The 26,666-nt window shown below is 39.6% G+C and overlaps 1 protein-coding gene across 1 annotated transcript in view; it reads right to left on the reverse strand.

Moving 5' to 3' along the window:
* NDRG1 (N-myc downstream regulated 1) overlaps window positions 1-26,276 on the reverse strand; it is a 77,272-nt gene extending 50,996 nt beyond the window's left edge. Inside the window, exons 1-3 of the mRNA XM_051971122.1 lie at window positions 26,112-26,276; window positions 5,544-5,622; window positions 3,154-3,189 (exon numbers count right to left, since the gene is read on the reverse strand). Coding sequence (XP_051827082.1) covers window positions 3,154-3,189; window positions 5,544-5,606 — 99 coding nt within the window. The 5' untranslated portion in view covers window positions 5,607-5,622; window positions 26,112-26,276. The remainder of the gene's footprint in view (window positions 1-3,153; window positions 3,190-5,543; window positions 5,623-26,111) is intronic.
* Between the last annotated feature and the right edge of the window lie 390 nt (window positions 26,277-26,666).

Consider the following 26,666-nt stretch of genomic DNA (forward strand, 5'->3'; position numbering starts at 1 on the left):
TGCCCTAGAACCTATAAGATCCTTTCTGGCTATAAAACTATAATCGATATTACAAGGCTCTGGCCCCTGCCTGAATGAAATCAGGGCCCAGGTGTATTTTCACATTTCCAGCCCTCTACCCACACCCTCCCTTTCCTCACCAAGTTCTCTTCCTCCCCTCTCTATGGAGCTCTACTTCCTCATTTGTAAAATGGGAGGTAGCTTTAGAAGCTCCCTAAGAACCTTCCTATCACTACTGTTCAAAATGGGTTCCTGTAAGTAGATGTTCAGCTGATGGACTGATTTAATCAAAGCTGGCAAAAAAAAAAAAAAAGAACAAGAAATTTTGGAAGGGGTTGTGTTGCCCTGGAGAAAGGGAAGCAAGAAAAGATATATAATACGAAACCTCACTGCTCTAAGGAAAAGAAACAAGAAAGTGCTTCCTGCATCTAAGTTTCAGCCAAGAGCTGAAAATTCCATCTCTCTCTGTAGGTAGCCCAGATATCCTGCACCTTGATGTCGCCCTAGGGGGGGCCATCTTATTTCCCAAGAGGTGGGCAGAGACCACTGGGTGACATCCTGAAATGGAGGGGGTGCGGAGAAGAGACAAACTGAAACCGTGTGGTGAGATGGCAGATTTCCTTCCTGACTGTTCCTGATGCTACTGATTCCCCCTTCCCCACTACCACCACCTACCCCCAAGGAAGGTATTCTAAATCTAAATGAGGCAACAGACTTTTCCTTGAACTTCAGGTCTGACTGCATTCTTTTAAAGCCATTCGGGGGCCCTGAGAGGAAGCAAGATTTTAGAAAAGCAACCCATAACCCTACATGCTGTTTCTCCATGACTGATGGGCCTGTGTCCATTATCAAATTCAAGGCAAAAATAATCACCTATTTTGATCTATTCTAGAAAACATCCTTTGTATTATTAAAAAAATAAACTCCCCTGCCCTCTGCAGCTTAAGACTGCTATCCCTCTTTTTGTCACAAGGGTGATGACCTTAAGATGCAAAGTTAAAACACAGATTTTTCAGACACAGCTAATTTCTTCCAAGGTCTTTGCTTTTATTTTCTTTTTCCCCAATGGGAAGAAGAAAGAGGTAAGGAGGAAATGATAAGGAAGCAAAAAAAAGGCAGTCATCTTTTTTTTAAAAAGACAAAAGTCATTGAGTCAATTTTTTTTTAATAAAGAGAACAGAAGAAAACCAGAAAAAAGCACAGTCAAGCCAAGATAGCTTTGAAAGCTACAGACTGAATTTATTACATGTTTATTATATACTATAAAAGTACTTTTTTGAATTGAGGAAGATGAGTCTTTTTGACTCAACATGCTAAATCTTTGTTTCACAATGAAAAAACTAAGGCAGTCAAGTCAGTTGAATGATTTGCCAGAAGCTTCTGAGTTGAGATTTGAAGAAATGATTTTATTGATTAAAGCAACTCCCACATGAGGAAACTTCTAACCTTCTCTCTTCTCAGGGCAGATAGGTAGTACAGGAGATAAGAGCATATAGACCTGAGTTCAAACCTGGCCTCAGAACCTACTAGTTATGTAACCCTAGTCAAGTCACTTAACCCTCTGCCTCAGTTTCTAAGCTGAAAAAGGAAATGTCCAATCATTTCAGTATCTCCATCAAAAAAAATCCAAGTTTAAATCCAGCCAGAGACACTACACTGAGCTGTGAGAGCCTGGACAAGTCACTTAATTTCAATTTTCAGACCTTTACATAGGGATAAAAATGACACTCACCTCCCAAAGTTGTCTAAGATGATCACTGTAAAGCACTTAGCACATAGTAAGGCCCTTCTGAGTGTGAGGAGAAGATCCAACATTATTACTGTATTTACAGTTCCTGGCACATAGCAGGCACTTAGTAAGTGTTTGCTGATTAACATGGTCTGCTAGAACACAGAGAAAGCCTGGGTGAATAAGTGCATTCCCAGACATTTAATCTCTAAGTGTCCCCACTTGTGAAGTACAGATGTCATACAGACTCTTTGCTTCCAAGAGCTGAGAAAATATCAGAAGATAGATACTCTGACAACCCTCAAGACAATCTGTATAATGCAGAGTGGTCATTATCCTCATCATCAGTGCTTAAGGCCTCAGATTTCCATTATCTCTGTAAGAGCAGAACCATACAGAAAGCAAACATATAATTAGCAGTTTTAAGCAACCATATCATTAGGGGATTTCTAATAGCTCCGATATTGGTCTCAGTAATGTGTAAATAAGGTAGCTAACTAGGTGGTGCAATAGATCTTTTATCTATTAGGCCCAAAGTCAGGAAAACTCAAATTCCCAAATTCAAAACTGGCCTCTGATACAATAACAAATGTGGAAATGACTTTTACAACTAAGGAGAACTTAAAAGCTGTATCAGCCCAAACCCCTTTATCAGAAGGGTAAAACTGAGCCCCAAGAGGGAAGATTAGGCTAAAATAAAGCCTGGGCCAAACACAGTTTACATAAGATCGAGTGCTGCTGAGTTTAAATCCTTCCAATTTGTGCTTCTGAAAGCTTCTTCATGACAAGTACTATCTTACTTGCACTTATTTGTATTCCCAACATGACATAATACGTGGCACATATTTATTCTATTTTATCTATCCTATCTTATCTAGGCAGCCATCCTTTCTCTCTAGAGCCAAGCACATCACACGCATGGAAATTAAGTATGTGTTGAGTGAATGAATATAAACATCTGAAATTTGTGTCTTCTCTTCAACTGGCCCTGCCCATCTATCACCCTCCACCATACTCCTGGAGGTGAGCCCTTGAGAACCGCCCCAGCACAGAAAGAAAAATGGACAGATTTCTACTCAGGACCAAGCAAAGGCCTTTCACCTTCCTGTGGGACTGTCAAAACTCAAAACTCTCCGGCCATGTTCCCTTGCTAGGAAAAAGCCCCAACTGAAATGTCCATGCCTTTCTTTCAGCCTTACAGCCTTTTTTTTAACCAAGTACCCCCAATGTTTTTTCATTTTGCTTCAGGGGTTAGACAAGGACTTCAGTTTCTTTGGACAATTTTCAAAACATTTAACACTTTTTCTGCCCCAGGTGTGGTGTAAGCTTAGTTTGATTTCTCCCCCTCCTACAAGGGTTTTGAGTAGTGTTCAATTTCAAAGAAAGTAAAAGAGAAAAAAGGGGGCGGGAGGGATTTTACTTGCCTGAACATCGAATTCTTGCAGGAGGCCAGTGATGGTCTGTAAAGAGATGGTCACAGTCAGTTTCCTCCAAACACAGACAATAAGGGAGAATATGCACAAGACTGAGGGTCTGCACCTCCCAAAGGAAAGCTGTGCCCCCAGCTACTCTCCCTTCTATACCTTCTGGGAGAATATCCACCCATTAAATTCAGATGGAACCTTAAAAATGTCATGGGTCAAACTAACAAAATCAACTGTCATAATAACAATTACCAGACAGGGTCTACAAACCACCAGGGGACAAAGGGATCACATTCAGAAAGCAAGGGGTACCAATTAATGTGTTGGGATAATAAACACATGACTTCTCCAGAATCACTGCTCCTTCTCTTCCTGTTAGACCACAAGTTGAGGATTCCCCCAATGAAAAGAGATAAAAAATGTTCCACCGAAGGGTGGCTATATCTGATGCTGACTGATATAATGTCAGTCCCTCTTCCCTGTTCAGAATGAAGGAAGACTGAACTTCAACCAGTGACCAAGCAGGGAGCCTTGCCATTCCTGGAATTACCCCCATACCTAAGGAATTTCCATTCGATGCACTGGTTTCAGGCACTAGGAAAGATTAGCATTTATACAGCACATACTGTGTACCAAGCACTGGGCTAATTACTAGCTTTTTTCCTTTCGTTGCTTCTTTCTTAACAAATATTATCTCTTGTGATTGCGGCTAAATGATGTCATACCCTCTGCTAACTGCTCAGCTATGGTTTCAAAATCCACATGATTTTGAAGAGGCCCTCATACCACATCAGCAGAGCTGTTTCTCTGGGAATGATTTTGACAAAGCCCTGAGGGAAGTGACTGGAGGAAATAACAAAATCCACACTTTGGGAATGAGGCCCCAGTAGGGAGAATCAGGAGCAAGAAAAATGGATTTTAAAAAAATTCAATTTCTGTCAAAAATGAAAATAGTTTTACACCAACAGTGCCCTCTAACAAAAAAGCAGAGTTTGGAAATTTAGGTTAGTGGCAAAGAGGAACAAACCAGGGCTTTACCTAAAAGCAGCCAGGCAGTCACCCCCTTTTAGAATTTTGGGAAATGGGTACAATGTGTGTGTGGGGGGAGGGGAGAAAGGAGCCATCCACACTAAACAAGGCAATGAATTACTATTACAATTCTGAGGAAGCAGCTTTCCTTTAAACCATTAAGGAGAGAAATAAATCTTTCTCCAAGAAAGTACTAAGTAACCAAAACTGGACAAGTTGAGGTTTATTTATTTCATTTCCAAGATTCATTTTGAACTATAGTGAGAGACCCTTCACAGACGCCAGAGCATATTTCTGAATCGTGCATTTAATAAGTGACATTAACTAGGGTCAGTTGTATTGTCTTTGGTGCTAGGCCTGAGTGAATACTTGGTTCCAACAGAGATGACCTACTCTGATGAATGAAAAGCTAAGACAAAGATATTCCAGGATGCAAAAGATTTCAACAAGTTGCAATAGGGGTTGAAACCAGCAAGAAAAAAATTAGCCAGGCCGGGGTAAATTAGGTTGGGGATAAATCAAAAGAAAATCCCACACTTGAGTTTAAAATATCAACTATGGAAATAATCTCCGAATGTCACATGTCTAAGATGGGATACTGATAAATTGATTTCCAGAGCAATTAGGATGAGGAGGGGTCTAGAGACTGTACCACCTCATGAGGATGAGCTAAAGGAATTCAGGGTATGCAGTCTATGAAAGAAAGACCTCTGGGGGGGGGGGGGGTGGCAATAAGACTGTTTCCAAAAATCCAAAGGGACATCACATAGAAGAAGAATCAGACTTGTTCTCCCTGGCCCATAGGACAGAATTAGGACCAGAGGCTGAAAAATATGAGGCAAATTTTCATTCAACAGAAGGAAAAACTCCCTGAAATTGTCCAATTTCAGTAGTGAAATAAGGTAAAGGTGGACAATTGTTTTTTATTGGGGATGTTGCAGTGATGATTTATGTTTTGGGTAGGAGCAGGACTAGATCTCTGAGACCTGCTCTGGCTCAGCCATTCTATAATCTATGTGATCAGTTATACAGGTTACTGTTAATTATCACTGATCTCTAACTAAACTACTGGGCAAATAAAGAAAGGAATTAATTTAAAAAAAAAAATACTTCCTCAAAGACTACCAGATTAAAAATGGCCATCTCTAAGTAACTATTCTCAGAATTCACTAATTTTTAAAAAAAATTTTAACCATAAAAGGTAATGAATAAACATAAATATACTTAGTTCACCAGATTCCCATTTCAAAAACTTAATCATTTTATAATTTCTCACAGAAGACATCTCTCAAGCTTTCCAAAAGCTAACAGTTTAGGGTTTATGATTGCCCAAGATGAAAAATCAAATTTTTTCCTCTTACCTCTCCTCTCTCTACCAGAGGCTTGATCTCTGCAAGGTCCACTTCCTGGAGGTCTCTCGACATGGTCCCAGACTGTTACCTGAAAAGAATGAAAACCGAAGACAGGAGGGTCAGTAATCCTTGTTCCAGTCTTTTATTCTCCCCCTTATAGTCATCCTTCCCCAATAGAAAGTTGTACTGAGGGAAGAGCTCAAAGACCCCTAAATGAACACTTGTAATTCCCACCCCATTCCCACCCCGACAGGACAGGGCCGGAAAATGAGTCTCAGAAGTAACATTCGATTCCTGGGCCTCGGTGAATAGAGTCAGGATTTGGGTCAACTCCTGATGCGGCTACTTGCTAAACAAGTGACCTGAATCTCGTTGACCTTAGGTTTCCTTATTTATAAAATGAGAGGTCTGGACTAGATGGTCTCAAAGGTTTCCTTCCAGCGCTAAATCCATGCTTCCATCACCTGCAAAATGAAAAGTCCGGACTAAATGCTCTTCGGTGCCCCACAACTCTTAACATTCTGTGACGGTACAGTGCCCTCAAGGTGCCCATTATTAGCTCATAAGATCGAGATTTTTCTGAATTAATGGGAGAGGGGAGAGCAGGGAAGAGTAGTATAGGATAAAGTCAAGCCTCCCAGGGATAACCTCTCCGTTTGTACAGCATTTCTAACTTATCCCAAAGGGATTCATTCAAGTTCCCTCAACTGAGCTTTATAACTATAAGAGAAGTCATACAAGTATTGTCACAGAAAGGTGAAAGGCCTGGCTTAAAGTCAACCTGTTACCTCATGAACATACTGGGCCTAAAATCCAGATCTTCTTATTCCAAATACAGGACCTTTCCCCTCTATTTCATAGTTCCTACAGCTGCTTTTCTTTCTCTCTTTCTCATGGAACTTAAAAACAGCCTGTTTTAAGGCCATTTAATATTAGACCATCAGTTTGATAGACTATAATCTCTTCACGGGCAGGCAACCCTTAATACATCTTTTTTTAAGTCTCCTAGTAGGATTCTACAAAGAGCAAGGACTCCCTGAGTTTTCATACCAGCTTTGGAGCTGGAAGGAATGTAAGGGCAAATTTCACATAGAATTTTTCATATTTCACAAGAAGAAATAATTGAGGCTCAGAGAGCTGAGCCATCTTGCCTAAAGCCATATACCTTTATGTCCTCATACCGCCTTCTTCCAGTAACCTGAAGATCCAAATCTAACACTTTGTTCACTGTACCATGAATGAATGCAGCAAAGTTTAAAGAACAGTACAGGTACACCAAGACCAAAGTGTAATTACAAATGTCTTTAAAATACTAAATCAAAGATCTTCCAGTTCCCCGTTTCTCCCCCTCCTCTAAATCTTCAGTTTCTTTTCTGTTTAACTTTAGACCTAAGGAACTAAATGACTGTTAAAAACTACCTATACATGTGTTTTGAAAATAAAAACTTTATTTAAAAAAAAAAAAAAGAATTAAATTACTTCTCTAACATTGTTTCACCCAAACCTTCCTTTTCACAAGCCCAATTAATAACTTGGGTGACACAAGTGTCTGCATATATCTAATCCAATTTGGCAATATAGACTAGATGTAATAGAGAAGAAAGAGAAAAGTGAGATTGAAAACTGGGTGCTTTAGGTGGTTCTGAACTATTTGGATGTCACGGGCCTCCTTGAGCAGTCAAGTGAAGACCACAGACCTCTTCCCTTTAAATAACTGAAGGAAATGTGAAACTTCAGTTAGGGGTTGGTGAAAATAAAAACTCTCTTTTTATATTATAACTTTGTGTGTGTGTGTATGTGTGTGTATGTACATACATACAAATTTATATAATAACAAAATATGTGTGTATATTTATATAAACACAAATATATATATAGATATATTTATATACAGATTTATATAAACACAAATATGTATGTAATGTATACATACATACATATATTTGTATATGCATACACATATAACACATATATTTGTGTTTATATAAACCTGTATGTATATGTATATATACAGATTTATATATACAAATATATATACATATATACAGACTTCTATAAATACAAAATTATGTGTATGTATATATATGCAGATTTATACAAACACAAAAATGTGTATATATACATATGTATATTATATACAAAGATTTGTGTTTGTATAATACAGATTTATATAAACAAAAATATATATGCATATGTACATGTATACCTATATGTAAATATTATGTCTATTTATATACACAGATTTATATAAACAAGAATATTATGAGTATATATATGTACATTATATATATGAGTATATATATCTATATTATATATAGATATATATCATACACACACACACACACACACACATACACACACACATTTGCACAGGGCAGGGAGGGAGGGAAGAGAGATTCTCCTTCAAGTTCATGTACCCCAGGAAATCTATGCACAGACCCTGGGGGTCTGCAGACCCAGCTTATGACCTTAGCTAAAAAAGCAAGAAGTCACTGAGGAAAATCTAAATATGGTATTTGCTGCACAGCGGGGAGCCAGCCCTATCTGGAGCTGAGGATACAAGCTGTGAAACAGGAAGCATTTTCAATATTCATGGCCACAGGTCTTTGGGTTGCTGTGTCTGGTGGAGGGTGAGCAGCCAGTCTCCCAGTGGGAGGCAAAGACAAATAATGAAAAACCCCAAGATTGGCTTCCCCCCAGTTCCTGCCCATCCCTCCACACCATGAACCCTCAGATTAGCTGATGGACCCCAGAAACACAGAAGGTCAGAGCTGGGAGGATCCTCAGAGATCACCTAAATCAATGACCTCATGTTAAAATCAGAAAATCCCAAGGGGCTCAAGAGAAGGGATTTGCTGGGAATCACCAGCTCACAGGGGGACAGAGGCTGGTCTGGAAGTCAGGCCTGCTGTGTGCCAGGTAAGGGCCCTTGCTACCACGCCACCACCAAGGCCCACAGAGGCTAGCTTCTGCTAGAAATTAACCCCAGCCATTGGGGGAGAGGGCTGCATGGGGAAAGGGGAAACATATTTGCTATCAATTGCTGTGAATTTTTTCCAGCCTACACTCTCCTCTCCCTACCCCCAGAAAGGCCAGATTCCTTACATACTGGGACAAATGAATGTCTTGTTATTCTTTTTCCTCTGTAGATTTTGGGCGGAAAAAAAAAATGCAAGGGCTCAAATTGGAAGTAAACTTGAATTAATAAGGTTAGCAGCAATAAGCAAACGCCCTCATTTTACAAGTGAAGAAATGAAGCCCGAGAAAGTTGCTTGTTTAGAATCCCACAGCTAATAAATGGACTAGTGTGATCTTCAGATATTCCTCACAGTCCCAAGACGCTCAACTCCTGGAACTTCTGCCCCCAGGTTGGCCCTCTCCCATGGGGGTGTTCCTTCCTGGGATCACCTCTTTAAAAAATAATCCTTGATCAGGGATGTTTCATTCCCCTTATGGCTGTGCTTTTGACTTTCTGGACCTTGCCACCATTTTTGTGGGCAGGTACCTCGACTTTTCCTTTCAGCTCCCTTTTCTGTATTGTCTTTTCCATTAGAATGTAAGCTCCCTGAGGGGCAGAGAGTGACTTCCTTGTATTTATATTCCCAGTGGTTACTCAGTTCCTGGCACACAGGAAACACCTGATGCTGGCATTCAAGACCCTCTACAACCTGACATTCTACCTCTCAAAAGCTGTGTCTTCATTTACTGCATTCATTACTCCTATTTCCATGTCTTTGCTTATTCATGCCTATCACTTGCAAAATTCTCAATTTCTGCCTCTTGGAATCCTGCCCATTCTCAGTTCAAATCCCACTTCAGAAATCCCTCAATTATTAATGGTGCTGTTCCCCTCTTCCCAAATCTCTGACCCACCTTCCTAGACTTTATGAAATTAGCAACATGTTAGAGACGTATGTATATTTTGTAGATACTTGAATTTTTGGAGCAATTCATTCCATTCCTGAACATCTAAATGCAGATCACTTAACTAAAGTTTGCTAAAGTTTCTTCATCTATAAAATGGACATCATAATTGCACCTAATTCCCAGGGTTATTGTGAATCTCAAATGAGATAATTGTAAAGTGCTTAGCACAGTGCCCAACATATGGTAAGCACTACATAAATATTAATTATAATTAATATATAACAAGATAACATTATACTAATGTTAACTATTAACTACTGTAACATAATCCACAAAATTATAATTAATAATATAACAAAAATAAAAGATTTTCTTTAACTTTTGGGGCAGCTCATTCCATTCCCTGGACATCTAAATACAGGTCACTTAATTAAAGTTTGCTAAAATTTCCTCATCTGTAAAATGGGGATCATAATTGCACCTAATTCCCAGGGTTATTGTGAATCTCAAATGGGATAATAATTGTCAAGTGCTATAATTGCACCTAATTCCCAGAGTTATTGTGAATCTCAAATGGGATAATAATTGTCAAGTGCTTAACACAATATCTGGCATAGAGTAAACACTATATAAATGTTATCTATTATTATTGATTACAATTAATAAGATAACATTAATATAATGTTAACTATTAACAATATTATAATATAGTCTCCATAATTATAATAATATAACAACGTCATTTTCCTAGCTTCTTATGCTTCCTCCTACCTTTGAAATTTCATTGTATTTACTCTCCATCTATTTTGCATATATTTATGTGCATGGATTCAGAGTAGTACCTGTATGTTTTCTGTTTGTCTCCAGAGCCTACCAAATATGCCTGGGACACACCAGATACATAATAAATAAATAATAAAAGCTTACTAACTGATTAACCTCCAAGAGCTTAGCTTCAGATAAGGGTTTTAAAGTCATCACTTCTCCATTGAATTCTTTCCCAAGATGCAAAATGGAAAGGAATAAACTAGTGGCATCTAACATCACTTCCATTTTGTCCTCCATTCCAAGAAAGTCTATTCCTAATAACTTGCACCTTGTCAGTTTCTCTTAGTAGCACTATGTCCCCAACTCTACGAGAACTTCAATAATTTGGACCTTGTCAGTTCCCTGTAGTAGCACTATCTCTTCCCAATTCCACGAGAACTTCAATAATTTGGACCTTGTCAGTTCCCTTAGTAGCACTATCTCCCCAACTCCAAAAGAACCTCAATAACTTGGACCTTGTCAGTTCCCTTAGTAGCACTATCTCCCCAACTCCAAAAGAACCTCAATAACTTGGACCTTGTCAGTTCCCTTAGTAGCACTATCTCCCCAACTCCACAAGCATCTCAATAACTTGGCCCTTGTCAGTTCCCTTAGTAGCACTATCTCCCCAACTCCAAAAGAACCTCAATAACTTGGACCTTGTCAGTTCCCTTAGTAGCACTATCTCCCCAACTCCAAAAGAACCTCAATAACTTGGACCTTGTCAGTTCCCTTAGTAGCACTATCTCCCCAACTCCAAAAGAACCTCAATAACTTGGACCTTGTCAGTTCCCTTAGTAGCACTATCTCCCCAACTCCACAAGCATCTCAATAACTTGGACCTTGTCAGTTCCCTTAGTAGCACTATCTCCCCAACTCCACAAGCATCTCAATAACTTGGACCTTGTCAGTTCCCTTAGTAGCACTATCTCCCCAACTCCAAAAGAACCTCAATAACTTGGACCTTGTCAGTTCCCTTAGTAGCCCTATCTCCCCAACTCCACAAGCATCTCAATAACTTGGACCTTGTCAGTTCCCTTAGTAGCACTATCTCCCCAACTCCACGAAAATCTTAATAATTTGGACCTTGTCAGTTTCTCTTAGTAGCACTATCTCCCCAACTCCATGAGAATCTCCAGATAAATAAAGGTATCTCAGGCAACTCCATGGCAGACGCTGATCTCAATCCAATTCTTAAAAAATAAACTGATTGCAAAGTGGACACTGTGTACACATGCATATGTGCTCACTCTCTCCTCCACCCCCACTACTTTGGGCTGAATTCCTCCATGTAGCAACAGCACCACTTCCCCAGGAAGACAACCCCAATGACTTCATTATTCATCTCTCATGAGACAAAGTTTGTATTGGATCAGCAAATTTTTCTATTGAGGGGAGGGGTAGGTAGAAAAAAGGGGAGGGTAGCAGAGAAGGGGCAGGAACAGAGGGAAAAAGTTTTGTTTTTTTTTTTTTCCTTTGGGGCTTTGCAAAGTCAGCGTGCCCGTGGTCATGAGGGCCCAGCCAGCAGAATACCTCGCCTACACAGTCACAGGGACATTCCAAAACTTGGGGGCCTGGCAGTATTCCCTTAGAGCAAAAAAAAAAAGAAAAAAGAAAGAGGAAAAAAGTCCTTGTGATTCACACTCAGTGTCCTATCTAATAAACAAACAAAAACCCACTTAAAAGAGATGGTAGATGCATGAATCATATGCAAGCTTGGGTTCTAGATAACCCTGTAGCAGAAGCAAGGTTTCTGTGTTTCTGCTATATTTCTGAGCACATGCCACTCAAGTCTCTTTGGGCCCCTTTTTCTTTAATCTCACAAAAGCCAAAGAGCTGCAAGATTTGACATCTTGCATATAAAGTTATTTGTCCGTTGTCTCCCCTATTAGAATGTGAGTGGGGTAGCAACTACCATGGTTTCTGCCAATTTTTGTAGCCTCAGCACTTAGCACAGTGCCTGACATTTAGTAAATATTATAATTAATAAACACTTGTTAACTTGATGGCAAGTCATATATTGCCAGGCTCTAAAGAATTAAATGGCAGGGCACCCCAAGGATGATGGAAAGGCTCATTCATGGTGATGTTAAGTAAAATATTACAGGTTTTTCAGCAAATAAGCTGCAGAAAGGACATACCAAAGATATATGATTGCAAAAGAAGATGAACTGGCTATGCTTAAAGAACCAAGATTAATGGAAGGGCTAGCTAATGTGCCTGTGTCAATGGTACCCACATAATAAAAGATCTGGGGACTGGGGCCAGTCTACATATAATGGACCCTTGTTTAATGACTGACTATTTAAGTGACTACAATTTGCCAAGCCAGAGCTTAAAAAACAGTCCTGACCCTCAGGGAGAGTCTAATTAAATTAATTTATTCAATAAATTAATCTAATTAGGGGGGTTATGAGAAGACAAGGGACACAGTTAAAAAAATCAAGACTAGATTTCTAATCCAACCAAGAGTGTGTTCAGAAGAAAGGGGAAGGGTTGGGAAGGAACCCACTGGTTTTGTAATGGGAAGCCCTGGTATAACTTTTGAGTCACAGTTTTTTCACTGGTAAAATAGAGTGATATGTAGTGCAGCCAAATAGAATTTTTTTTTTATTATTATTCTTACCCATCCACCCCCAATACTGGTTCCCTAAAATGGACATTTCTGGGAAAGGAATCAAGAAATGATATCAAGAAGTGAAAAGTATGACTTCCAAAAGAGCAAATTTCTTCATCTTTCAGATTTTTGCCCCCAAGATTAAGGCCATTACCCTCTACCCTTCATGCTTGGGAGTGTCTGTATCTCACACATCCCTTCCAGTTCTAAAGCTATACAGATCTGGCTTCTTCCCTTGGCTTTCAATCTGCATTAAGCCTGCCTAATTTACAGGAGTATTATGAGAATCCAAGAAGAACAGAATATATGGGACAAATGCAATCATAAGACAGAGCCCAGTGTATTTTCTGAAATCCACATCTTATTCATTGTATGTTTCATCCCCTACACACACCTTTCTCTATTAGGTTGTAACCTTGTGGAGTCCAGAGTCTATATTTTATGACTGCATGTTACAGTAATCATTGTTTGTATCTCATCCTATTAAGACTTAAGATACATTAAGGCAGGGAATGTATCTCACGAGTTGGGAACTATACATTGGATAAGACAAAAACTGAATGTCTGAGAAAATAAATTATTGCCCCAGAGTCTAGCCAAGTTAGCCTATAACACTGCACAAAATAAGTACTTAATTAAAAGTTTGGTGAATGATTATGTCCAATTATTTAACAATTTGGGACTAGATAAAATTTCCTTTCAACTTAAAAATTGATTTAACCACTTTTGGAAGTATGCAGCAGGTGAAAAATGGGATCAGACTCAGTTTCTCATCTGTAAGATACCAGACAATTTGGCCAGAGTATAGAGTTTAGGAAAGGGTAAATTTTCAGGTTTATTTAAGGCTAAAAAGACAAATAGAAGAGTTTACTTTTGTTATCCTTGAACCAATAAGAAGCCACTGGAATTTAATGAGGAGACAACTAAAGATACCCCTGTCAGCAGAGACTTGAGTCAGGGAGAGACCAATTTGAAGGTTGTGCTGATAAGGGACTGAATAAAGATGGTAGCTGTGTGAGCAGAAAAGAGGTCAGTCACATAAGATGTTATGGAAATAGAATAAAATTTGGCAACCAGCTGGATGTGTAGAGTGAAAGAATGCAAATGAGACTTATTTTTTATTAAGTACTGGAGACTTTTTGTTGCCATTTGTTTGTTTAATATTATTAATATTAAAGTGAAAGAATACAAATGAAACTTATTTTTTATTAAGTACTGGAGACTTTTTGTTGCCATTTATTAATATTATTAAGTGATGGAGGATTTGTTTAATTTTATTCATATTAGTTATAATGAAAGAATATGAATGAGACATTTTGTATTTAAGTACTGGAGACATTTATTAAGTGATGGAGACTTTAACATTAATATATTAATTATATAATGATATTTTAATATTAATATATTATAATTAATATCATTAAGAGGTATAGAATTATTACAAGGTAAGTTAAGTAAAGAGACATAAACAGAAGAAAACATATTACCTTGACTGATGGAAGGGAGGAAAGGATGGAGGGGTGGAAAACTAAAGTAGAGAAAAGAGCAAAGGACATCTAATGCATAAGTAATAAGAGAAATAAAGACAAGGCTGGGAAAACAATAGCTAAAGCTCTGAACAGAACTAGGTACAATATTAAGGTAGAAAGATGTAATAGTGGGATGCCAGATCCTGTTCTGACTTTTACTTGTCTTGAAATAAATTTCCATCACTTTAATAAAGCCAAGTCCCTTAATCCTTTTGATTCAACTTCTTCCTCTTTTACTATGGATAGTCACTAAAATGATAGACAGAAAGGACCAAATGGTCCAAATATGGACCAAAATAACATAGCAGTATAACAGTTTCCAAATAACCCATAAATGGCAGGTCAAATCATAGTACATAAACATAACAGACTATTATTACACACACACAAATGTGAACGTGAGGAATTCAGAGAAACACTGAAAGACTTCTATGAAATGGTGGAAATTTCTGTTTGTTTTTTTTTTGTACAGACATACACATCCACATAACCTGTGGTCACAGTACTATTATGATATTGGTAGGAGACTGGAGAAAAGTCACCATTTAAGACCTCAGAGGCCCAGACAGGGCTTTGATAATAAATTCCAAGAGTCCAAAAGTTGTCAAAAAACATGCAATCAATAAGACTTGATAGTCTCCTCAGGAGAGGGAAGAGTTAAGACAGAACTATGGTATTTTGGCAAAAGAGTCTGGACAGGCAACAGATGGTGGGTTTAACTGACAGAAATAGGGAAGTGAGAGAAGGAGACACGGCAGGAGCTATTATTACCATCATAATAAACAGTTAGTGGACAGAGTAGAATCAGGAAGACTGTCCTAGCTGTGTAATGTTGGGAAAGTCATTTAGCCAGTCTGTTTCCTCATCTGTAAAGTGGGGATAAATAATAAAAACATTTACACCTGACCACACAAGGAGGCTGTAAGAACAAAAGGAGCTAGGATTTGTAATGCATTTCATAAAGGTAAAGCTAGGTATTATCACTGAACCCCAATTCCTCCACTGCCCACCCTCAGTAGCCTTTCAGTAAAACCTGACTAGCTACTATTTTTAATGAAGTTATCTTCTCTCCAAATCGGCATCCAGGAACATATCGCAGTCCCAAAGATCCCTTGGAAGTACATATACTCAGGACTGTCCAGAAGATAGGTTCTATCCTTGCCATCCCTGCCTGGGATTCAAGGCGGAGCCGGGCAAACTCCAGATTAATAAGTATTGGTTCTGAAGGGCTGCTGACCTCAGGGAGCTACTGTTTAGCTGTGTGTCTTGCCCAACAAAACCTGAACAAGGAACATAAGGTTTGAAAACCTCAAGAGTTTATTCACTCAACCAGAAAACCTGCGTCAAATTCCTTTAGACACTAAATCATCCAACCAATTACCAGTGACTTAAGTGCCCACCTGGAATAGGGGACTAAAGAAGGTGACCTTGAAGGTTCTTCCAATTGCCAGTGAAGGATTCCAGGATTCTAAGATACTCTAAGGCATTAGTGTTGGGCCCAGAGTCAGAAATATGAGTCCAAATGCAGACTCAGACACTGGGTGTGTGACTCTGGGTAAGTTCACTTAACTGTAATCTATATCAATTTCTGCATCTGTAAAATGGGGATCATGAGAATGTTCACCTCCTAGGCTTTTGTTTGCCCCAGGTCACCGAGATCACAAATTAAAGTAGGATGAATTTCCAATCTACCATCAATGCAAAGAATTTCCACATCTGAACAATTCCTTCTCCCCCACTACTCAATGAAATCTCAACAAGTCTCAACAAGTGGCCCTCTCTTTCTGTCCTTTATTTTCTTCCACAACTTCCTATGACTTTTTTTTTTAAATCATCACACACGACCTAAAAATGACTTACACTTGGATTGTTAAGATAAAAACAGACTTGGTAGGAGATTTCGGGTTAGGATAGGGTAAGGGGCCCAATGAGTGGGGACAGAGTAAGGAGGCTTGCTGGAAAGTTTTCCACTGATCATCAATCACTGATTTCTTCCATTGCAGTCACATCCAGATATATTTCAATCCTATTAACATGCCTTATATTGTGCATCCATTTCCCAGTGGCTAACTTCAAAGAGCTGAATGTCCTTTCCAGAGCAGTACGCTCTTCAGAAGATGGATTTTTAAAAATTCTGTTGATGATTTATTATAGCTTATTTGAATTTTAACTACCATCCCTATTTCTTCCTCTTCTTCCTCCTTCCCAAATACAGAGTCAAAGGTCTTCCTGGAGCTCTGAGTGCATGGTTCATAACATCAGCTGGACGCTCTCAGATCTCCTACTTCACTTTGGGGAGAACTAGTTAAAAAAGTTTTTTGCCCAGGACTAACTAATAGAAATCAAAATGCAGCTTCTTGAAACACATTCTTGGCCCTTTTTCAGCCCCAAGCCTGCAAGAATGTTGGCAAACTTAATTTTAAATGTTTTCTTACAGAAACCATAAACAAGAAAGTGTGAGTCTATTATTTGTTAGGTAAAAAACGTTTCTCTTTAAAAAAAAAAAAAAATTTAATAGAGGGAGGGAAGGAGAATATTCAAATTCTCAAGGTTAATGAGTTTGATAAATGCCATAAAAACATCCAATACAAAAAAATTTCTACTGCCATTCCCATTCCTCTCCCCTGTAGTGAAAATTATATCTTATTCGTTATAATGGGATTAGAATACTTAAATCATAGGGATAACAACCAGCCTTGTTTATTATTAAATTACTAATTTATTTATTATTGAATTTATATGCAGAGCCCTGTGGTTAAGTCACAGATTTAAAACAGCCTAGAATCAGAGTTGAAAAGGGACCTTAGAAAGGGATCATCTTGTCTAACCTCATTTTACAGATGAAGCCCACACAAGTTAAGGGGACTATTTCAAGTCCTTTGACAGGAATGTCTTTTCTACTAAAATAAGGCTCCCCATCTCCAAGGAGTGACCATCATGTGCCAGGCCTCTGAAAAATATCAATATTAAAGGGTCCAAGTCTCCAAGGAGTGACCATCATGTGTCAGACCTCTGAAGAATATGATATTAAAGGGACCACGTCTCCCTGTGTGTGCAGAGGGGAGATGACCCCAGGTTAAAAATGTTTGACAGGGAGACATTCTATATTGGAAGCATCTTAGGGCTTAGGCCCAAAGGTTTTTAACCTAGTTTTTTGTGGTATGAATACTCTTTGGAAGTTTGACTATGGACTTCTTTGGACATTTTTATGGACATTTTAAAATGAGTAAAAATAAAATAAAAATGAGTAAAAATAAAATAAAAAAGGCAATTATAAAGGAAATCAATTATATTAAAATATGGTTATTCTGATTTAAAAAACGAAGTTCATAGGCCATAAGTTAATAACTCCTGGTCTAGTCTGAGGGATTGGGAGTTGACATGCCCTTTCCATTAGCAATGCAAGGACTGAATGGATTCTTTAAGCAAAGGAGACTAGAACCATACTGGCCAAGTCCTGGTCTCCTGGCAGACACCTGGATTGGATAAAGCATGGTTCTGGTGCCAGAGTTTACAATAATCTAGTAAAGCCAGATTATACTTTTTAGTAGTCAGTACTACATTTAATCGGTAACTACAAGAGAACTTGGGGTGGGAGGGGAAAAAAAACTAGTTAAAAGCACTGGGAAAGTCATGAACCAAATGGACTTTTGAAAAAAGCTACTGGCAAAAAATACTTATATCTCAAAGGGACAAAGAAGTATTAAAGAAGACTAGCTTGCTAATTTCCTAATGCTGGAAGGGGCCCAGTAAATTTATATGGTACTTACTAAATGCCAAGCACTATACACTAAACACTTTACAATTACAAATTGATAATTTTCTTATACAGGTAGGTAGGTACTATTATTATCCCCATTTTCCTGATGGTAAAACTGAGGCAGACAGAAATTAAATGACTTGCCTGCAGCATCAAACAACTAGGAAGTATTTGAAGCTGAATTTATACTTAAAAGACTTCAGGACTCTAAGCTAGCTGCCCCTATAAGGATCCTTCTGTCCAATCTCTGCATTTTACAGATTGAAAAAATAAATAAATAAATAAAAATAAGGCCTAAGGCATCAACTTTCTCCAGTTTACACAATTAATAGGTGCCAGAGATTATGATTCCAGGCTGACTTTAGACTAGTTAATGGCTTAAGGCAAATGTGTAAGTATTTGCAACTTAAAGGTTTATAACCCTTAAAAAAAAGTCCTTGTCTGGAAGTTCTGGGAGGTTGGGCAGGATCATGGCAGTACAGTATTATTGGGTCCAGGGAATGCTACTGGTTGCACATTCCCAGTCTTTGGGGCTGGGAGACAGACCCCCTTGTGCTAAATGTGGCACTGAGCCAATCAAGAGGAAAATAACTTGCTCAGCTCACAGCAGGGGACCGAGGGAAGGGCCCTGCACCCCACCCACCTTTTCCCCTCTGCTGAGTTCCTGGATCTTGTAGGTCTTTTTGTCTAGATGGTATTTTGGCAGGCTTGAGGTTTTTCCTGGCATGAAAATACTGGAGCAGAGGGGACCCGAAGGATAACCACCAGGGGGAAAAGAAGAGGTTTTTACTTTACTAGAGGACTATTCCCTGAACTTGATTCCTGGGCAATTATGTGCCCAGTGGCTATTAGAGAATTCACTGTAATCCTATGAACAATGCCAATGTTACTACAGTAGGGCATGACAAAAAACAAACACACACTTATTTGGAACCTGTGTCTGCCCCTGGGCTACAATGGCATTCACCATAACAGAAGGATTTCCTTTAAAGGCATAATTAGCATGTATTAAAAGGAAGAGACTATTTGGGAAAGGATCCAATATACATACAGATCACAGGGTTTAGAAAACATTTTATCCCACTCCCAGTTTACAGATGAGGAAAACCAAGGCTCTGAGAGGTTAGGCCACATAGTGGTAAGTTATCACAGGCAGAATTTGAATTTGGGTCTTTGGCTCCAGAATCAAATCCACAAGATCATTATGGTTCTAATATATTCTGCATTTTTTTTAATCATTTGTATACATTTTTAATACATCTGTTTATGTTAAATATATGTATATATACATATATATATATATATATATATATATATATATATACATACACAGACAACTGAGAAATTAGATCACAATGATAAGTATCATAAGCAGAACTTGAATTCAGGTCTTTCGCTCCAGAGTCAAATCCACAATATCATCATGGCTCTAATTACGTTTTTTAATTATTTGTATAAATTGTTAAATAGATCTGTTTATATTAAATATGCATATTATGTGTGTGTGTGTGTGTATACACACATATACATGCACACATATACATGAGAATTAGATCACATGGTAATAAGTATCACAGGCAGAATTTGAACTTAGGTCTTTGGCTCTAGAGTCAAATCCACAATATCATCATGGCTCTAACTTACATTCTAGTTTTTTTTTTTGGTTTTGTTTTTTAGTTATTTGTATAAATTGTTAAATGTACCTGGTTATGTTAAATGTGTGTGCATATATATGTATAGGTACATGCACAAGCACATATATTATCACCATATGACCTAACCTTTCATGTATAATAAGTATCACAGGCAGAATTTGAACTCAGGTCTTTGGTCCCAGAGTCAAATCCACAGTATCATTATGGCTCTGAACACATTCTGCTTTTTTTATTAGCTAGTTGTATAATTCACACACACACACACACACACACACATATACATCTGTTTATGAAAAATATATAATATATAATATGTATATATATTTATATATATACACACGCACACATATATAACAGACATATGTAGATATCTATAAACACATATACACTCAGACAGATAAGTTCTATTAATTGCCCATATAGAAGTTTAGCATGATTTGGACATTTACAATTTTTCATCCGCTTGAATTTTCCCATATGGATGGTTAAACCCATCAATTTTCCCTTTTTTTTTTTTTTTTTTTTTTTTTAAAAAAGATCCATTATCTCATTTGATTCTCAGGAGACCCCACGAGGTAAGCAGTTCAAGTAGTGTAATTCCTATTTTATAAATGAGGAAAATGAGTCTTGAAATGACTTACTTTGCCCAGTATCTCCCAAAGAGTTTAAGGCAAGGCTGGATTCCAGTCTCTCAGTTCTACAAACTGTACTCTGAGGTACTTGGTATTTCAGTACCAAATGTATATACTAATGAAAGTCTCTGTTACACACCTCACCTTAGATTTGACAGGGTAAAAGTGGAGGAAGAAGGCCACATATGGGCAGGCCTTAGGCCAGGCCGATGTCAGGGAAACAGTAACAGGAATTAGAAGAATCCCTAAGATTTACTTCTTAGATAAAGAAGACTCTGGGCTTACTGGGAGGCCTCTTAAAGCAGATTATCCACAAGGCCCTTTTCATCAAATATAAAACTGAAAGAGATGCAAGTCAGGGAGAAAGAAAAAATAAATAAATAAACATATATAAATAACACACACACACACACAGGTGTGTATATCTATATTTATCTATCTATCTATGTATCTATATCTCCCAAACATTTCTCAAACTCTTGAGTGTGGCTGAGTCATTGCTATTGTCCAGGCAAGGAAAATACATGCTATGGTCTGGCTGGACTCCAAGAATTAAATTTCAAGTCAGTCTACATTGGAAGAGCGTCAGATTTCAGGGTCAAGACTTGGGTGCAATCCCACCTATTTACTATGCAGGTGGTATTAAACCATTCATTTGGGCCTCAATTTTCTATATTTAAAGAGTGACTGGGTGCCCTCATTCCAGGTCTTCCACGAGTCAGGACCACCAGAAATCACAGAATTTCAGAGTCCTAAAATACCACAGGAGGCATTTAAGTTCACCCCTAACTAAAAATGTCCCCTATAACACAACCAAGAAAATGGGGTACTCAGTCTGCTTCAAAGCTCCAGAAAGAAGTAAACCCACTCTCTTGGAGGCAGCTCAATAGCTCAAGGAATTAGAAAGTTTGGCATTTTAAATTTCTTTGTTGTTGTTTTTCCTATTAGCTTAATTAGCTTTTTAACAACTTTCACCCATAGCTAGACTCTGCCCCTAGAAGTTAACTGAAAAAATCTAATCTCCTTTCTACACAGTAGCCTTTCAAAAACAAGTATCATTCTTCCTGAGTCACTAATGAGGAAGGGACATAGTAGAAAGAATTCCTTAGTCAGGTTGCATGTAGAAAGCAGATGGTCTTATGAGATGGTCCTCCCAACTGCAGATTCTAAGATTCTGTTCTAGCATTCTAAGAACTCTTCCAATTCCCTCTGTTCAAGGGTGCAAATGATACCATTTTATAGTCCAATGCAGTTTCAAGACCTCTTTCCAGCTCCAATGTATCTGTTCTAAGCTCCCTTCCAGCTTCAAATGCAAGAATTTCCAACATTGAGTCATCTTGGGCGTCTAGAAGGTACAAAAATCTTTGACTCATGCTCTGTTGTTCTTTCCAGGCAAGCTTGGTTAGTGTGAGGGCCACTATCAAACAATACTATCTTTCTTTCCCAGTGGGTGTGCAGTTCAGGTCATGTGCCCTAGTTTTTTTTTTTTAAAGCAAAGGGGCAAACAGTAGGGTTCTGAATCGTTCCCCATCACAAGGGTAAATGGAATCCTACTAACAACCTCCCAGCCTCTCCCACTGTCACCCAGTTTGTTTTTCGGTCTCTCATGAATGTATGATTTAGATTATTCCCCTTCCAACAACCCGCCCCCATCTCTTGGGAGCCTCACAAAAATTAGATTTCTATCATTATTACTGTCTACACACCCACTCTGAAAAACAAAATAAAATTATTAAAATGGGAATTGGCCTTTTCAGTGGGACAAATGGCAAAGGATTTAATGCCGGATCTGACCTTGAACAGTTCACTTAGATTCTAGTCCCCATCTCTACATCCCACTCTCCTCCTGCTTAGGGACCTCAATTTCCTTGTCTATTTCAAAGGTAGCAACCTGGGTCAGATTGGATCCATGAACCGGCAAGGTATCTTTCCATAAGCTAGTTTCTTTCATATCCTCTCCCATCCAATGAAATGGACTTTCTTTCTCACTCAGACTTTCATCTCTTCTCACACTCTTTGTACTGGCTCTTTCCCACATGCTTGGAAAGCACTCATTCCTCACCTCTGCCTAGTAGAATCCTAGGTGGTTCTTACTGCTCCACCCAAAGATCACCTTCTTCAGGAAACATTTTCCAGTCTTCTTAGCTGGAGAGTAATAGCTTTGTTCATATTATTGTTGAGCTGAGTCCAACTCTTCCTGAAACTATATGGGATTTTCTTGGCAAAAATATTTTAGTGGTTTGCCATTTCCTTCTATAATGTAAACAGAGGTTACCTGATTAGCAAGGGTCACACAGCTAGTGAGTGTTTGAGGTCAGATGCAAACTGGGGTCTTTCTGACCTCTACCCAATTACCTTGTATTTATTTTTGTAGACTGTTGCTTCCCTGAAAGAACAAGCTTTTTGAGAACAGAGACTATTTCTTTGAATTTTCACTATGGATTAATAAATCTTTGGTTTTGATGCTTCTGTTGTTGCTTTTGGGAAAAAACTGGCCTCTGTATCCCCAGCATACAACATAGTGCTTGGCAAACAGGGTGCTTAATAAATAAGGACTGACTTGTTGAAAAATATTATTTCCAGCTGGAATGGCCTTTAAGACAGCTGAGGGCAGCAACATAATTGCAATTATGCAATAATAAATGCAATTACATGCTGCATTATATGAATTCTAGCTGTTATTAATAATTTGATATGAAACATGCAATTTTCGATCATTCCAAATACTATGGATTTTATTTTATGCAAAGCTTTATTCTGAGTAGAGGTCCATAGGCTTCAGTTGTCAAAAGGGTTTATGACATTAAAAATGTTAAGAAGCCCTGCTCTGGTCCAACTTCCTCATCTTTCCAGGAGGCAGCTAGATGGAGCAGTTGAGAGCCCAGGGTTTGAATTCAGGAAGACCAATCTCAAATGCAGTCCTAGATACTAGCTGTGTGACAAGACTCTGGAATTTGCCTGCCTCAAGTTTTCTCATCTGTAATAGCATCTACCTCCCAGGATTGTTATAAGGATTAAGTGAAATAATAATTGTAAATCTTAGAGTATTATATAAATACTAGCTGTTATTAATACTATTTAGCATGGAACAGGCAGTGTTTTAACATTCTAAATTCTAAGAATTCCTTCCAGCTCTACCATCTCGTAACTTATGTTCTGACATTCCTTTTATTATATACTCAGTAAAGTCTTATTTTCAACTGCCCTTTGAAGAAGATTTGAGATAAGTAAGTCAAGTCATCCTAGAGGTCATCCAATATAGCCCTTGCCCAGAAAACTGGAAATCAAGCCAGGTAGACTGAGGACTTAGGAAGCAAGAAAACTGAATCAGAGTCCAAGTTCTTCTAGTCCCTTGCTGTGTGATCCTGGACAAGGCACTGTAATCTAGCCTGTTTTCCTTATCTATGAAATGGGAATGGTAACCATGGCCAGTGAAGATAATGGCAGCTGTAGCTAACAATCAATAAAGATATAATACTATTGTAGGAAGAAAAAAACAATCAATAAAGATAGAATATCATTTGTTCCACAGGCACCAACCCCAGATCTGCCAAGGAGATACTTTGAGTCTTCTGAGAAGTTGCTGCTTTAGAGGTATAAGGAAATAACTTAGGACCCTTACACAAAGTCTATTTAAACTGACAAAAAAAAAAGACATCTCCTAAAATCACAAAATGAGCTTTTCAGCAAAAAGAGAAATAGGACAACCAGAGTATTCTGGAATGTAATTTTTCTATAGGTTTCCACAGGGTTTAACACAGAGTCCAGCAAATTTAGAATTAAGACTTGGAAGGGACTTGAAACCATCATCAGAGGTTCTTAGCTTTATTAGTATCATGAGTCACTCCTCCCCTGTAACCTGATAGTCTAGAGAAAACCCTGTACCCTTTCTTAAAAAAAAAAAATTAATTAAAATTTTAATACTGGGATTCAGGTAAGGATTAATGAAAATAAAGGTGCAATTTATTTCTCCCTTGAAGATTCACAGACCACTTGAAATCTATTCATTAACCCTCTGAGGTCCTCGGGGAAAGGCTGATCTAGTCCAACTCTTTCACTTTAATCAATTCCACGCCCGATAGTAATTATTGTGCTATCTATGCAGGGTATATAAAAATAGTCCCTGTCCTCCAGGAACTCACAATCTAATGGGTGGAGCCAATGCAGATACAAACAAAGCAAGTTAGGTGCGAGATAAATAGAAAATATTAGAATGATAAGGGCTTGGGAAAGGTTTCTAGTAGAAGGTGGGATTTTTGTAGTTGGGATTAAAAAAAAAAGTCTAGGAGATCGGCGATAAGAGCAGAGAGGAAGGCTTTTCAAACGGATATACAGTCTGGGGAACTGAAGCGCAAGTGAGATGAAAAAAGGGACTAAAGTCTCCTGACGTCCAAGTCCTGGGTGGGCTCTTTCCCTGCCAGTCTCAAAAGCAAGAGGGCAGAACTGCATCTTCTCAAATCCAACTCCCATTTCCAAAAACATCTCCTGCCCAAGAAGCAGCCCTCCAGGAGACAAGAAGGGGAAAAAGTCAGACGAATCAGAGAGAGCATCAATCGCAGCTTCTGTTCGTAACCGGACAGGCGCAAGCACTTTTCCCAGAAAGGACAGTGTCTACTATCCCTATCTAGCCTTTCCTCGACTTTCAAAGAAGCAAAATCAAGCCAGCGGCAAAGCTACTTGCAGAAGAATTATCTTCGCGCTTCCAGCTGTTTCCACTACTTGTAAACCATAGGGGTTGGCCGGACTGAGGGTGAGAAAGGAAGGTCGGCCAGGAGTGGCAAGGAGGGGAATGCGGGGGGGAAGGAGGAGAGGTGCTTAAGGCTTACTCTCTAAAACCGAGTCATTTAAAAGTATTAAATGAATCGGATAACAGAACAGCTCCGCCATCCTAGCATCCCAGGAGCAGCAAGACACCCCTCCCAACCCCCATCCTTCACGCTCGGCAGGCTTTATCTTCCTTCTCTTTCCGTCACCTCCCAGTCCCTGGCCATAGATCGAAACCCACAATCGACCCTTTTTGTCAAAATACTCACTCGCATTCCCTTTTTTTCCACAAGTGTGCATCACATTTCGTGCACTCAAGGTAGCACGCCCATGCCCACACGCTACCCCCTGCCCTTGTCTCAGGAGAGGTTCCTCTGCTGAAGCGCCCTATTCTGGGCTTCTGGTCTATACTCTGGCCCGCCTCTCTCTTCTGGCCCAAACCCGGGAAGCGTCCACGCTGCGCATGATTCCCCGAGCAGAGGCGCCAGCTGTGAAGTTGGGCACGGAACCAGGGCTAAGTGTGCCAGGTGTTCACAACCCTCCTTCGATGTGTGTACACATACGCCCTCATAATTCAGACTTCCATCGGAAGGGGTCGCGGCTCCCACCTAGGGCTCTTGGGGTCACCCTAGAGGAACTGGGTGGAGCACACCCATTTTAAGCCCTCTTGCCTCACCTCCACGTAGCAGCCGACACCGCGTTCTCTAACCCATCAAGCCCCAAACCCCTGATCCCTGCCACCCCCAGCACCCCTTTCTCCCCAAGTTTTGCAATGAGCGTAGGGCACCCCGCCCACCCGAGCAGCCTACTGCGCCCGGGGCGCACAGCGGGGTCCCAAGGCTCCAAGGCGCGGGTCTCAATTCAGGCGGAAAGGAAAAACCAACGACCCCGGGGCTCCCCATCATGGTCCACGTGGTGGAGTTGGGGGGCGAATAGCTCGCCTTACCTGGGGGGAAAGAAAGGATTGGGAGATGAGAAGCGCCGATCCGAGGAAGCCACTTAGCCGCGCCCTTGTCTAGGGTCCAGCTAGGGAACTCGGAGCCCGAACGCGTGGGTGAGCGCAGCAAGAGTGTAGCAGACCGCGAGGTTTGTTTATGTCCGGGCGCTGACTGGCGAGGGCGCTTTATAGCCGCTGCGGCCCCGCCCTCTTCTCCCCGACAGTCCCCGCAGCTGCTGTTTCTGCACGCAGCAGCCCCGACCGCCCTCCCTTCTTCCTCCTCCGCCTCCTTCCGCGAGCCCAGGCCGCCTGTTGCGCAATGCTTTGTAAGAGAGGAGCTGCACGGACTCGGGCGTCTTAGTCCTTGGGGCTTCGGGCTCTCCACACCCCTCCCTCCTCCCCGCCCAAAATCTTTGTGTTTTGTGGATACGGAGAGGTGGCTGCGTGGAGTGCGTGTGCATGAGTGAGTGAGTGAGTGTGTGTGTGTGTATGTATGTGTGTATGTGTATGCGCGCGCTGTGGTTAATTTCCTTTCCACCATATGGGACTTGGGAACGTGCACGC

Source organism: Antechinus flavipes, chromosome 1, assembly GCF_016432865.1.
Source record: "Antechinus flavipes isolate AdamAnt ecotype Samford, QLD, Australia chromosome 1, AdamAnt_v2, whole genome shotgun sequence".
Lineage (NCBI taxonomy): Eukaryota > Metazoa > Chordata > Mammalia > Dasyuromorphia > Dasyuridae > Antechinus > Antechinus flavipes.